At 37.3% G+C, this 15,672-nt stretch overlaps 1 protein-coding gene across 1 annotated transcript in view; it reads left to right on the forward strand.

Moving 5' to 3' along the window:
* Window positions 1-9,605, forward strand: part of TRPS1 (transcriptional repressor GATA binding 1) — a gene marked incomplete at its 5' end in the record, with an annotated part of 172,063 nt that extends 162,458 nt beyond the window's left edge. The window contains 2 exons of the mRNA XM_080340081.1: window positions 2,521-2,643; window positions 8,115-9,605. Coding sequence (XP_080196207.1) covers window positions 2,521-2,643; window positions 8,115-9,176 — 1,185 coding nt within the window. The 3' untranslated portion in view covers window positions 9,177-9,605. The remainder of the gene's footprint in view (window positions 1-2,520; window positions 2,644-8,114) is intronic.
* Between the last annotated feature and the right edge of the window lie 6,067 nt (window positions 9,606-15,672).

Consider the following 15,672-nt stretch of genomic DNA (forward strand, 5'->3'; position numbering starts at 1 on the left):
TACTATGTACTACTAGGTATTTCATAGATTTTTGACAGCTATATAGTCATTGTATTATTTCTTTGCAACTAACACCCAGTTTGGATCAGATCTTTCTTTAAGAGAGAAACAATGAGTTATTTTTGTCAGTTCTTTGAAGATATACTAGTTTCATAGCATTCAATTAAGATTTCAGTGTTGCTACACATTCTGTTGCCATTCAGCTGTGTTCAAATGCAGCAAGTAAACTAGACCACTCTTCCGAATATTTTAAAAGACTTCCATGACTTTGTAGAGGGTATTTCCCAAGCTCAAGGAACACAAACAGAAATGAAAGGGTGGAAAGACTGACTCAGATTAAGACTCCACTTGGTTAATACACCACAGCAAGAAGCCATAGGCCAACAGACAAAAAGTAGGAATGGAAAGGAACAGTTTTGCAGTTGTATCTGAATCCTGGCCATATACAGTCATTTCCACTTGGAAACTTCTCACCCTTCAAGTGGGCCAAATTGGGGTTACTTTAGTGAAGCTTTTATTGTACCCTTGAGGAAAATATTTCAGCAGCCAGGTGAAGTTGTGCAAGGATATGCAACTACAAAAAGAACTGGGAGCTTCAATTTTCTTGTAGATGAGTGCGCCCTCCCAGAGTGAGCTGTGTCTCAGATACACAACTAGTTACATGTTTGCTGAAGGACATCCACTACCATTTAGTTCTCCTCTTATCCAAATTGACAAAACCATAGTACATTTTTGCTTCTGATTTAAGAGACAAACTAGGGAATGATGCAAGGGGGTGAGATAGAGATTATCTTGATGACAATCTCAATTTTATTGTATCACCTTAAGGTAGCACAACCTGCTGTACTAATGAAATTGTGTTCTTGGTTTAAAAGGGCAATTGTTAGCTTGACTTTGTGCTCACTAAAAACATTTCCCCAATCTTGTTAAATTATTGCACTCATTTCAGATTTTTATGGCTGTGCAGCTTACCAGCTCTCGTTTCTTTACGTTTCATTCATTTTCCTTGTATTGATGATTAATGGAGGATGTCGAACGTTAGAGTGAGCAGGCATCAGCAAATGCAAGATCATAATTAGTTTAGCTGACGAGGGCCTCTGATAGCACTTGCATCTGGGTGGAAAAATTACCCTATAGGGAACTGGCTGCTCACCAGGTCTTTTTAGTGATACATTGTGAAACACCCGATGAATCAAATGCCCTTTCAATGCCAAGAAAGTGTTCCAGTCTTGAAGCCAAAATTATGTCTGCAGAAAGCTTTCCATTTGAAATGTATCAGAGTACAATTATAACCATTGTATTTTTTTGGCATGAACAACAGTCTTCTACAGTATGGACTAAAGTTAAACAAATTACTTAAATTTTATGAAACCCTGAAATTTTAACTTATGGTGTTAGTAATTTTTAATTTAGAATAAAATTAGTTTTCACCCAGGCTGTTTTTCCCTGTACTCACCCCTTCTTATCTTAGATGCTGAAGGTTTCTTACTGATTTTTTTTCCTTTGCAGAAAGGGGACCGAGTTGAAATTCAGATTTTCTTTTCAGGAAAAGAATTCCATTTCCTGCTTGTTAGTATTTGTGCCCACAAACACAGCCTGACTTTTGTTTAAATGAAAAGTTTAATGAAATCATTACTCTGTAGAAAGAATTTAACAAGCAATACTCATAAATGTGTCTACTTTTAAATATTCCTGGAGCATTATGAAAGCTGATGAATGCATAGCTCAGTCTGGTTAAACATCACATTCTATTTGGGAAAGTTGTACTGTGCCTTTCTTTGCCTGACTAAAATAAAATAAATAAATCTATCCATCGATGAGGCAGTGTGTTCTGGAGTTCGGGGTGAGGTTCAAAAGGTCTCATTGAGAATACTGTACTTTTATTTGTTTGGCAGAGTTTATTCCTCATTACTCCTCATTCTTTTCTGTGGGAAATATATGGTAACTTATATTGATTTCAGAAATGGGAAAGACTGGAACTGAATATCATGTATTCAATTAATGAAGTATAAGCTCTGTTAAAGGAGTTAGTATGACGCAAATACAAACTGTAATTAATCAAAGTGGTGATGTTTCAGAATTCTCGTTACTGATCATACTTTAAAATCGATCAAGCTAAAAGGAAATAATGTGTTGTGAAATGTGGTGAAGAAACCAAGAGAAGTTTACAGAATGTTGTCTATCAGTTTCCAGAGGAGTTTTTCAGAATTTGCTGTTTAGAAACCATCATTAAATGCACAAAACCTGAAGTTCAAAAAGTTAAAGCTGTTATTCTGAAAAGGCTTTGGTGTTTCACACACCTCATCCATCACTCTAGGGTTAATTATAATGAAAATCAGTGGTGCCTATTAAGCACAATTGAACCTGACCTCATTATGGGCAGTGTGGTTTTATACTGTCATTGTTGCCAGTGTAGAGACAAAACTCCTGTGTTGATTTGTCCTAACTCCGCAGCTCATGTGACTCACCTCTGACCTGTTTTTTTTAATGTGTGGTGTTTTTTTTTCTTCCCTATTTCAGAGACGTAGAGGCTCGGGTGTTTTTTGTGCCAATTGCCTGACCACAAAGACCTCTCTCTGGAGAAAGAATGCAAATGGTGGATATGTATGCAACGCGTGTGGCCTCTACCAGAAGCTTCACTCGGTAGGAAGAACTTACTGGTTTGTTCAGAAAAAAAGGGGTTATAGAGCTAAGCTGGGCAGCTGTGGTCTTGTCTGGTTGTGTGATTAGTACCACTCCCTGGCCTGCAGTTAATTTCCTAACAGGGTTTTGCAGTATGGTCACTTTGGGATCAGATGTGATTCATTATGAAACAGGCTGGGATGCTATGGGTAGACGTGTTTGAGATCACCAGTGATGCATTTAATTATTTTGATACAAAATAAGGGGAAAATTGTTTCTTTTCTGGGAATTCCATTTAAAGGCATACAATATGTTGTGATGAAAGCTCTCTAAATTCAAGAGCCCTCATGATCGTAATAATAACACAAAAGAAAGATTCTTAAGGTTGGACATCAGATCCTAATCCAAAATATCCCTTGCTGTGGCTTTTGTTTTCTTTCACTTCTCTTCCCATCTTTATTCTTGACAGTAAATTTCCTGGAGATATGAGGTGGTGGAGTTTTTTGGATTCTGAAATGACTCAACAAAGAAGCTACTCGATGGCGCTCATCACTTGGTGAGGGTGAGATTCACCATCTCTCAGGATCAGGCAGGGAATAAGTAATAATCATGGACTGTCTATATTGCTTTTCATCTTATTGACACTTGACTTGATCCTGAAAGATGTTGAATGCTCTAGTCCGGATCCAGGAAGGCCATGCTTATGTGTTTCCTTGAATCAGTATCAAAATGCTCAGAATCTTTTAGGTTAAGACTCACAAGTCAAATATCATCCTCTCTTTAATAGAAGCACATGGGAGAGTCAGGTGACCAAGATTTGACTGATTATTTCATTTTTACAACATCTCCATGTAGTTATAAAGTGTAACTATTTTTCAGAAATAGAAACTGAGGATGGCTTTGGGAGTTTGCCAAGGCAACAATAACAATTTAGGCTTGGAGCCCAAATCAGAAATCTATATTGTGGCTGAGAGTGCTTATTTTTAAAACTTTTTTTTTTTTCAGAAATTGCATTTTCAAAAAATAAAAGCCACTTAGGAAATTATATTTCGAATGCATTAAGTGGCTATGCCTATTTCTCTATAAATTTCAGGAATAATCTTCTAAATCTACTATTAGTTTCTGTGAATTTTACCCTTGGTCTTGTGTACAGGCCATATAACAATTCTGTTTGCTCAAGATCCTGTCCAACCCACTTAATAAAAAAGGATAAGGTTCCAATTTTTGAAAGCCAGAAGACCATCACCAGTCTGAAAGGTTGGCTCTGTTTGTTCTGGACTGTCATTCTGAGGTCAATAACTGATTTTAAGCTCCAGAACACCCCAGCCAGTCAGATAGCATCTGAACGGGAGAAGATGGACTAATGCATGATCTCTGGCCAGCATCTTGGCTGGATCTTGCTGAAAGCATAATCTTCCTGGAGATCTTTCCAAGTTCTAGGTGTAATATCTAATTTAAGGAAATTGATCAGCAGTGAGATCCACAAAGGTTTTAAAGAGGACAGTTTCTTTTTTTGATGTTAATTTGACATTTGAGTCCAGCTATTTGTAGAATTCCATTCACAGCCCAAATTTTCCCTTTTTTAATGTACTTTTCTAAACTATGGTGTTGGACCCTACCATGATTATTAGCATAACTTATTGAATAGACAGAAGCTACAAGAATCAGTTTTTAATTCAAACATATAGCTCAGATAATTCTTATGAACCAGTAGTAATGAACTAGTGTGCTTCCAATGATAATAATTAGCAATACAATGTCAAACTTTATTTTATGCATACAGAAAGTGAGAAGTTGACACTATCTTTTAGCTCCACCATTCAAGCATGGCAATAAGCTGTCATTCCGTGGACATTTGACATTAATATCTTCAATTGAACCTTCACCAAACAAACGCAAAGAATTTAATTAAGCCTCCACTCTGCTGTGATACAATAGCAACTCCATTGTAAGTTGGAGTCTGAAATAATCAAACTAATTTCTCCTTTGGGACACTTTTTGAGACAGTCCCATGCAAAGGGATGGTCTTTAGACTGATGCCAGAGAGATTAAAGGGTCTGTTGTTTTGTTTTGGTTTTTTAAATCTATCTGCCTGTCTAGCTAGCTATCTCTTAATGGAAAATTATGGTAGGTATTTGTCATGTATGTTTTTGAATTAATGAGTCTAGGATGATGCAGTTACTAGGTAAAGGTCTGAAACTATAAAAATTAAATGGAATAGAACTGTTCCCTTCTGTGTGCCACTCAGTTAAACTAAATTATGCTCAGTAAAATTTGCTTATAGTAAGTCTGCACATTTCATAGCCTCTTTTTGATTGGATTATCACTATCTAGAACTACTGTCCTCATTACTTCAAGAATGTGTGTAATATACTTATCTCTAAGGTCCTATTTTTACTCGTATTTAATAAGAAGAAAAACATCTATGGTCTGTCAGATACTACTAGGTGGTAGTGACTGACAAATGCTAACATGGTAGTGATTTCTGCTCTAAGTCAAATTTCCCTTTCTATGATACCCTTGAATAATTTTTCAACATATTTTCAAAAATGTCCAGTATATCTAGGGGTCATTTACATGTAGCTTGCCAGATTTTACGCATTTCTCTACTCTACTGCAGACAACTGTGTTAAAAAATGTGTAATAATATTACAGTGGTGAATTGTTAAAATAGTTTTACTTTACATTAAAAAAAATGCTTTCAGTTCACTGCAAACATATACACAATATTCACATTTGCTGAGAGAGAGTAAGGTATGTCCTTTGTCTCCCCAGAATCATTAATTTGTCCATTTATATTGTAGCGCTGTTTCTCATTTTTTAATAGCTCTAAGTCGGTCGTGGAAAACTAGATTTTGTTCCATAATCATTCCTTGGCTACATCCTCGGACACTTTCAGGGAGGAGTTTCAGCTTATTCTTCGAGTATTAGACTTACGTGATCTTCTAGTGGAAAGATCACCTCAATTTCCCATGGTCTCTAGGACGTGTAATCGTAATAATTTACTGAACTATTTGTTGATATTTTTTTTTTTTTTAAGTTAACCATATATTTGAGGTAGTAAGAATATTGCCAATTGATATAGATATGGCAAAAGAATCTTTGTGATCACACTCAATGTAGTATGTGTATCATATAGTTAGTGATCTGACATAGGGCATTTGAAAAGTTCTGGTAATGTTTCCACTATTTTCTAAACCTAGTGCCCCATTGAAAATCAAGAAGAGAGCTTAAACTTTTCTATCTACCTCAGTTGCAACCAAATACAGATTTCTGTCTGCACCTTGCTACTATGAGTAAGAAAAATGTGAGTAGCTTTACTCCAGCAATTAGTCTGTTTTAATCAGCTAAAGACTAATCAGATGAGTACAGTCATTTGCACGCTGAAGAATTTTTAAATTAGACCTACAGCCTTTAACTCCTAATAGCACGTAACTTGGAAGAGCCTGAGATACAAGCGTGTGAGGGCCCTTAGTCACAGGTATGAAGATGTTCCTTTTAACTACTTCCAGGATCAGACTTCATACCTGTAGCATGAAGAGTAAGACTAAAAGTGTTTCCAAACTGTTGAAATGTTACCTTGAAGCCACATGAAAATGCTCTGTAGTCTATAAGTAGAAGTTTAATATGAGCAACATCAAGAACGTTGCAAGATCTCTCAGCATGTCAGTATGACAGTGTTACTATTGTCATAAAAAGCTGAGGAAATTACACTGAGCCAATAATAAGGAGTAGATGCTTATGCATATCAATTGGCTATTGATTTTGCATCTGTAAACTTTATTTGCATACAATTTATGTAGAAAACATTCTAATTTTATCTAAAGAAGATTTTGTCTCAACTTTGATCTGTTTGAGGAGGCTGGTTCAAGGCATTGTTTTTTGGCTAAGTTTAAATTTTTTTGCTTTTTAAAAAACTAAATCAAAGTGTATATTTCTTCTGATTTAGACTTTTAACAGAAAGTAAAACTTTAGCAAGTAGCTGCACTGCCTAAAATGCCATTAACCATTAAGAAAGAACCAACCTCAGGGAAATAAATATGTGAAGGAGGAGGGAAAGATGGCAAGTCAAGAGAGAAACTGAATCCCTAGGAATAATAGAGTGCTCTTCCAGCTCTGAATATTTTTATACTAATTCGAAGTTATGAATATATATAAATTATGTTGCATTCAACGTACAAATTGTTTTAGGTATTGACCGTAGGCCAAAATTTAATTGGCGCCTATAAACAATGGTCAAAAGGAAAAATTCCAAATAAACATATAAGTGGAATACTGTGTGGGGCACTTTTCTGGCCTCCAACCAAAATAGGATTATGTGTGTATTTGGATGAGACAAATGGCAACTGCAAGCACACCAAACTGAATTACTTTTAGGTAGTTTTTGTTGTTTTAACGTCTGCCCAATAGAGCAACACCTACCAATATTACAGCACCATCTTTCGTTCACATACCATGGCCTGCCTGTTGAGGGGCCATTCAAAGAGGCCTGGCTGCTCTCCTTCCTCATACTATTTTTTTTTGTCTTCATGCAACAGTATTTTCAGTTCTCATCTAAACAGGCCACCTACCCTGAGCAAATGGAAACAGAAGTCTTCACTTCGTTCTTGCTTCTGCCTTTTCCTCGATGCTTTTCTTTTCTTAACAGACCCTTTTTTTCCCCACCTTCTGATGACACCTTCTCTCCCCAGTGACTTACTGTGTAACATTTAGGAAAAGTTAGTAACATTTAGAAAGAACTAACAAGTCTTCTACTGTTAGTTGAGCTAACATCAGTAACATTTAGAAAGAAATACAGTAGGGATAAAAAAGGGGGAATTGGTACCAAAGGCCAAGGTTGACCTTTTGGTGCTTAGGAGAACATTTTTCCTAGGCTTTCTTCTCCATCTTTCTTAGTCCCTTTCCAGCCACCATCGTCCCACTCACCATCACAGTGAACCTGCAGCCCTTTTGCTGGGTGACAGCAGTGGTGCTCAGCAAGCTGTATATTTGCTTGCGTTTTCTATCCGTGTCAAGGAGGGGTGGGTATCAAGGTAAGCGTTACCCAGTTCTTGTCATAGTGTGATTGGTGCAAACCTCTCCCTGAGAGCTGCTCCGGTGACATGGTGCCAGGTATCTCCCACCTCATCCGCAGCTCTCAGCACCCCCTTTCTGTGTGTCTCCTACAGAACTTTTCAGTAGTAAGGCAGCCTGGATACTTCATGCCTTTCTAATTAAATATGTATAGCATGTCTAAGGTGGTTGACTTCGTTTTGATAAAACAAACCAATTCATACTTTACTTTTAACCTGAGGGGCAAGGAATCTGCATTTTGGTTGAAATCTGGTCATTCCCACAAAACTGTTAGAATCACATAATGGTTTGGGTGAAGGAACCTTCATAATACAGCTCTTCACGAAAGAAAACATAAATTTGTGTGAGCATGGTCTTGCAGGTTTATTTAATGTCTCTCTCTTTTTTCCTTTTGTTCATTATGTGTGTGTTCCATGCAGACTCCCAGGCCTTTAAACATCATAAAGCAGAACAATGGTGAGCAGATCATTAGGAGAAGAACAAGAAAGCGCCTTAATCCGGAGGCACTTCAGGCTGAGCAGCTAAACAAACAGCAGAGGGGTAGCAGTGAGGAACAAGTCAATGGAAGCCCATTAGAGAGGAGGTCAGAGGATCATTTACCTGAAGGTCACCAGAGAGAAATGCAGCTTCCCAGCCTCAGCAAATATGAGGCCCCAGGTTCATTGACTAAAAGCCATTCTGCTCAGCAGCCAATATTGGTCAGCCAAACTCTGGATATTCACAAAAGGATGCAACCTTTGCACATTCAGATAAAAAGTCCTCAGGAAAGTACTGGAGACCCAGGAAACAGTTCATCAATATCAGAAGGGAAAGGAAGCTCAGAGAGAGGCAGTCCTATAGAGAAATACATGAGACCTGCGAAGCACCCGAACTATTCACCACCTGGAAGCCCTATTGAAAAATACCAGTACCCACTTTTTGGACTTCCATTTGTACACAATGACTTTCAGAGCGAAGCTGACTGGCTGAGATTCTGGAGTAAATATAAGCTGTCTGTTCCTGGGAATCCACACTACTTGAGTCATGTGCCTGGCCTACCAAATCCTTGCCAAAACTATGTGCCTTATCCCACCTTTAATCTGCCTCCTCATTTTTCAGCTGTCGGATCAGACAATGACATTCCTCTAGATTTGGCGATAAAGCATTCCAGACCTGGGCCAACTGCAAATGGTGCCTCCAAGGAAAAGAGTAAGGCACCACCAAATGTAAAAAATGAAGGTCCCTTGAATGTAGTAAAAACAGAGAAAGTTGATAGAAGTACTCAAGATGAACTTTCTACCAAGTGTGTGCACTGTGGCATTGTCTTTCTGGATGAAGTGATGTATGCTTTGCATATGAGTTGCCATGGTGACAGTGGACCTTTCCAGTGCAGCATATGCCAGCATCTTTGCACGGACAAGTATGACTTCACAACTCACATCCAGAGGGGCCTACACAGGAACAATGCACAAGCTGAAAAGAATGGAAAACCTAAAGAGTAAACCTTAGCACTTAGCACAATTAAACAGAAATAGGTTTCCTTGATGGGAATTCAATAGCTTGTAATGTCTTGTGAAGACCTATAAAGCACTTCATATAGAGAGCATGCCTTATCCAATATTAAATCCCTTGTTCTTTTATTTTTTCTTTTATTTTTCTTTTTTTCTTTTCTTTTTTTTTTATTTTTTTTTTCCTTTTAAATGAGTGGGTTACCGAGGAAAAAAAAGCAGTTGGATGGTGGCCAGAAGGGGGAAAAGATAATTATATGGGACACGGCCCACCAAAGCTAGCCAGAATGCAGTGGATCGTGGTGAAAAACCTTGAGAAAATTTTAACGGGAAATTAATACCTTTGCTATTGTGTAAGAGACATAACTGGCAAGAGAGCAAAGATGTGTATATGTATATACTGCTGCAGGGGTATAGTGAACATATGCACATTGTATATAAGAACTAGACTTGTTAAATATACAGATGTTAAAAGGTCATTTTCTTTTCTTTAATTTGGGCTAATTTCTGCCCTACAACATGCCTTAGGATCACTTTGCCCTCAAAGCTTTGGCAGTAATTTCATCTAGATACTCTCAGACTCAGCTGATTTTTAGCTACCATTTTATCACTATGTTCTTTCTGGCACACTTTAGTCTAGGAAAACCATTTTGTGCAAGCGATGTCTCTAATACAGAAGCCACACTCCGGGTTTAATTTGCATAGAACAAGGTAACCTGCTGTATTTTATTTTAATATATTTTTAATATATTACATTTCTAAACCTTAATGTCTAAGGTTACTTCTCCACAGGCTTAACATTGCTATACATACCAGTCAATCCCTTCAGTAGACTTATACCAGCTTTTGCTAAGTAGCATTAAATGTCTTCATAGTACTTTTTAATACTTAAAGCTTTGTTAAAACTATCCATGAAGGGAACGCTCCTCAGCATAACTGCTCAGGGAAATAGGGCTAAATAACTAAATATTAAATAATTGGTTAAAGGTGCTGTTAGACGAGCCTCAATGCTTGCTACAAGGGTGTACAAGAACTGACTTCAATCATTTTCATTATAGTGTCCCAACCAGTAGTTTATTATTTTGCCACAGGGATGAAGAAGATATTACAAGCTACTGGATGCACTGTCAGATTAACTTATTTCATTAAAGAAGTTGGGAGAACAAATAGAAAAAACCTTATTTTTCTAGTAAATATTAATGTATTACATTTCAAATAATGGTGCCTGACATATTGAATAATTATTTTCTACAGTGTACGTATGCAACAAAGATATTCCATCATGCATTAGAGTCAGTTCTGGCTCTGCCTCGCTGTTTACATTTGCAAATGTAGCAAACAAGGTAATGAAGCAACTATTTCTATTGCAGTAGGTATCTTTTTTTTTCTGTGTGTGTGCATTAAAGTTGTAAACGATAACATGAAATGAATGAAATTTGTTGATATTAATGGTATGGAAAAACAAGAAGGAAATGAAAATATTTTTATGCCTACTTAGGAAAAAAAGGGTAGCACTATTCATTCCAAGTACTTTTGTATTCTTAAGCTCTTAACTCACATTGTTATGCTTAAAATGATAAACATATATCCTCTTTTTATTGCTTTGTCTGTGTTTCAGAAGAAACATTTCAGAAATTATTTTGATAAGTGCTGTTTGACGATGCAGCACTGATGTTTTATTGCATTCTGTAGTAGCATTGCACTCCATTTTTACAATATTACGCAGTTGCTTTTTTGTTTTGTTTGGGTTTGTTTCTTTTTCGCAGTGCAGGGTCTTAGTTCCTTATGGTTGGATGGCAGGTGTAGCTCAACTGGTTCATGAATGTTGCAGTGAATGAAGTTTAAAATGTCTTTCTGATATTATGTTGTCTTTTATTTCTCCATTCATGCATTTTATTTTTTAAAATGTTCTATAAAAATATCTCTGGACTAAGTCCTCACTTGAGATTATATGTAAAGGGTCCTATTCTGATCTCACTTACATGCCGCCTTTCTCAGATTTTCATGTAATTGAAACTAAAGCATCATAAAAAAAAAAAAAAAGTTCTTGTATTTAACTTACCTGAATCTCACCACTCTCCCTTCTAGAATTTGGTGCACTTATAAGATACTTAACCAGATAGACAGGGAGGTGGAAGATAAAAGGAGAGGTGATAGGAAATGTTTTATAGGGGTTGGCAAAAGGAAAACCAGGGAGGAACTGGCCTAAACGTTCAGCACTTTGATAGTCTTTTGAAAAATAATGTGCCTAAAGCAGCCAGCAGTGAACGTCACCATGCATGAGGAGCACTTACACAGCTGAGCACCAAAGGTCTTACTGACCTTGGCAGTATTTTAGGTGTTACTTTATCACAATGGTGAAATGCTATTGCACAGTTTCTCTGATTTGTTAGGCACGGACAGGCTGTTGTTCAGCATTAGGCTTGCATTCCTTCCTGCTCCACCCATTGCTTCTATACTGGTGAGCAGCATATGGAAAGTCCCACTCAATCTGTTCATGATTGAGTTCTATAACCCTTCAATAGTGTTCTAGATTAGCAAAGGATATTGGGCCACATTCTTCTTCTTCCATTTTTTAGATGAATCTCCTGCTTGATACCAGTGCCAGACAAAGTCTGGTTATGTTTTTACTATTGTTCTCCAATAATAAGTTCTGACTTGGTTTTTGTGGATTTATTTCTGTTGGGTATTTTTTTGTTTCTTTTTTTTTTTCTGTGGGGACTGAAATAGATTGCCCTCGTTTTGTTACGTCAGGGTCCAGCATGTGTCCTTTTCAGCTTTTCCAAGAAACTCGTTAGACTCACTTAGCGGTGATTTTTATCAGCTTCAGAGGTAGCTGCCTGCCGGTTATCATTAGTTACTGGTTCGACTTACTTCATCTAAGACCTGCCAGTTCTGTAGCTTCTTCATTGATGGAAGCTGCACCTCCATGGCAAAATATTTTAGGGGGGACATGCGCATTGTAAGACTTGAGCACCACCCTGTACTTCATAACACCTCTTGCTAAACTCAGAAGCAGAGGCCAATAGCAGGAAATACACATATCAAGGTTTGGGGATGAGGAGAAATGAAATCTTATGAGTGCAAAGAACAAGACAGATTTTTGAATATTAGTATTGCACACTTAAATGGTGCAAATAAAATTTGAAAAAAGTTTGTTGTTCTTGCCATGACATATTGAGATGTTCTAAGATGTCTGCTTTGTAAGAAATGCAGTTTTGCCATAGCCTGTTCTCTTTATTGGGGTGAAGGGAACACAGTTTTGTTCCATAACAGAGAGGTGACTCCATCCTTCTTTCAGATCCCCTCACAACGGATCTTAAGCAAAAGAAAACTAAATCCTGACACTGAAAAAGAATAATCTTATTTAATAACTCTCAGGTAGAAAACAACTTTAGCACACACAAGTATTTGATCAACACATGCTGCATTTTTATCAACTTACCGCACTAAAAATCAAACGTTCAAAGAATCTTTGCTCTCGACTTAGCAGTGTCTTCAAGGTTTTTTCTTCTCTTTCTAAGGAATGGTATTTTGAGATCTTAAAATATATCTCAAATTGGTCCACGAAATAAGTAGATAGTTCAAAACCAGAGGATTTGCGGTGCTTGTTATTAATCAGATTGCAGAACAAGAGCAACATTTCCATTCACTCTATATAGTGGGAACCATCATGCAGCACCTTCTGCAAACTGGACTGTCTTTAAGGCATCCCTTCGTGCCTGCTGCCCCTAGGTTCATGCAGCAGGAGACAAAGATTTTCCAGAGCATGGTTTGCATTCAGGTGATGAACCCAGAGTGCTTTCCAGAAGAGGTTTTCCACCTAATTGCTGATGTGCTGATGAAATTGCCCCCATATTTGTTCGTGGACCATCCAGAAAGGGGGAAGTATATCGGACACTTGTATCTCATTTTTGCCTAAAAAATGTGCTGTTGCTCATTGCAGCAATTGTAAAGACAGAAAATTTAGAGACATTTCAAGAAGTTGAGGCATGCTGTGGGTGAGAGATTATTTTTGCAGTTAGAGGGGCAGCAGGACAAATGCGACTGATGATAATTGTATACAGTGCTGAAACGTAGTGGTTGTGCAGTGGGGAGACCTGATTTGGCAACTGTGGATTAGTGTACAGTTTGGGGATGGACTTTCAAGTCCATCTTTGGACCGGACAGTGTTGCTTCATAGTCATAACTACTTTCTTTATGTTCTAAGGATATTGTCTACCATCTGCTTTTTGCCCACGATGTCTAAATAAATTCCTGTTCTGCTCCTGTATTGATTTTTCTTGGCTGACTTAACATGCTAATTCCTAATACTGGTCAGGAAAAGCCAAAGAGATTAGAAGTTCACTTGTGTTCAGCCAGAAGGGTAGACATATTTCCTTCTGCTTCTGTGGAGACAGTTATGCTTGGCAAAGAACAGCAAGCAATTTGTCAGCATATCTCAAATGTGACAGATAAGTGAGAAATCCCTTCTAAACTTTTCTATAAAGTTAAGATGAGCCAAGTAGAATGATTTACATGATTTCCTCACCCCAGAATAGGGTTGCTCCCTACCCTCCACTTCACAATTTCATTTCGTTCAGCCAGCTCTGGAAAGCTGACAGTTGGTGAGATGCTACCTATACAGTAATCACATATACTCAAATTTACCCCTTTTTAAGACGATAAAAGACAATTATTTAATGGCTACCAGCCAGATAAATACTGGTTTCATTTGTTTTTTGAGTACACTTAGTAAAGTAAAATTCTTAGACTAAACATTTTAACAGCAACCACAGTTTTCCATTCCTATCATTTTGGCCTCTGAGCTCTATGTAGAAGGAGAACAGGAGAAAAGGAAACATCTCAAAATGCCATTGTAAATTTAGATTATAGAAAATTCACCAGCAGGAAATGAAGAAAAAAAAAAAAAGAAAAAATAATTTTAAAAAGTACTTTATAAAGAATGACTTCATGTTGCTAAAAACCATCATTAAACCTGTAGCCATGATTTGACTCTAGAATGTTGGCTCTTAATGTTTTGTCCTTACAACACATGAATGTGTTTTTTGTTTTGTTCTGTTTTGGATTTTTTGTTTTGTTTTGTTTTTTGGTTTTCATAGTGCATGTTCATTTCTACTCACAAACATGTTCTTGGTGTATTTCTTATGCAAACAATCTTCAGGCAGCAAAGATGTCTGTTACATCTAAACTTGAATAATAAAGTTTTACCACCAGTTATAAATCAGATTCATGTCATTGTTTCTGGGGAGAATGTAATGTCATGGTGTCACAACACCATAGCGGGGTTGGGGAGGAAAACAATGTGGAGTCGATCTGCTCTGAGAACACAACAAGGCCTGACAGCATCTTTGAGTAACAACTGGTGATTATGGATGAAAGGCAAAGGCAGAATTACCTAAATGGTAAATGCCTGAAAAGAGAGGAGCTCCTTCAAAAACAGATTAGCCCTATTGCAGTCCCTCCATTAAGCACTCTAGATGCGATCCAAAACTCGCTCAAGCTAATGACAGGATTTAGCGTGAAAGTCTGTTTCAGTGGGGTTTGAACTTTTCTCGGTACTCCAGCAGCCTGCCATTACACTGCTGGTTTTTCTGCTGCCCCAAAGAGAAGCAAACGCTAGAATAATTTTGAGAAATTATGTAAGAAGGGCTGTGGTGATCTTTAAATAATCCCTGATGCTCAGGACCGTGGTTTCACATCATGCCCGCAACTCTTTCAGGAAATCCTGCTTGGTCCCATCACACAGATTATTGACCTAATGGTGACAGAAGAACAAAATACCACCTACAGCGTCGCCACCACCACTTTCTGCGGCAGCCTTGGAGGTTTCTTCAGAGATCCCGAATTGAAGCAGTGACCAAATCAGCTCAGCTTGGCATTTCTGTTCAGATGAGCTCATAGCCCAGGGTGGTATGGCTCCCAGCCACCATTTCCATTATGCTGTAATTTCCTTTCTCCATAGGTTTTTGTCTCATCTTCATGGTTGAGGGACTGTTCACTCTCATACGAAATAATGTTTTAAAGTAATACAAAATGGTAAAATCTGTTTATAATGTTAGGGTACAAATGTTCTAGAGCTAAATTTTAAAAGCACCGTGCCAGAAATAACTTCCCCCGCAATTCATTCTTTTGGTGAATTCAGATGAAGACCTCATGCGTTTTCAGTCTCTTTTTAATTTCCTGAGATTAATAAAAAATAACTGTAATAAAAAATAAAAAATAAAAAGCTTTTAAAGGCAGGGAGAACCAATTTTGGAGACATGAACTTTATGCTGAAATTTTGTGCCTTTTGAAAAAGATGCCATATGCAAAAGCCAGTCGACAGGCATTATGTAAGACTATATATATATATACATGTTCATGTACAGTCTGTATATATATGTAAGAATATTTATAAACACTATATATACTATATATACACATACAGAGATATATATTCACACAAAGTTTATATAAGTACGGAGAGAAAGTGTTAAAATTTAAAAAT

This window comes from Nesoenas mayeri (genome assembly GCF_963082525.1).
Source record: "Nesoenas mayeri genome assembly, chromosome: 2".
Lineage (NCBI taxonomy): Eukaryota > Metazoa > Chordata > Aves > Columbiformes > Columbidae > Nesoenas > Nesoenas mayeri.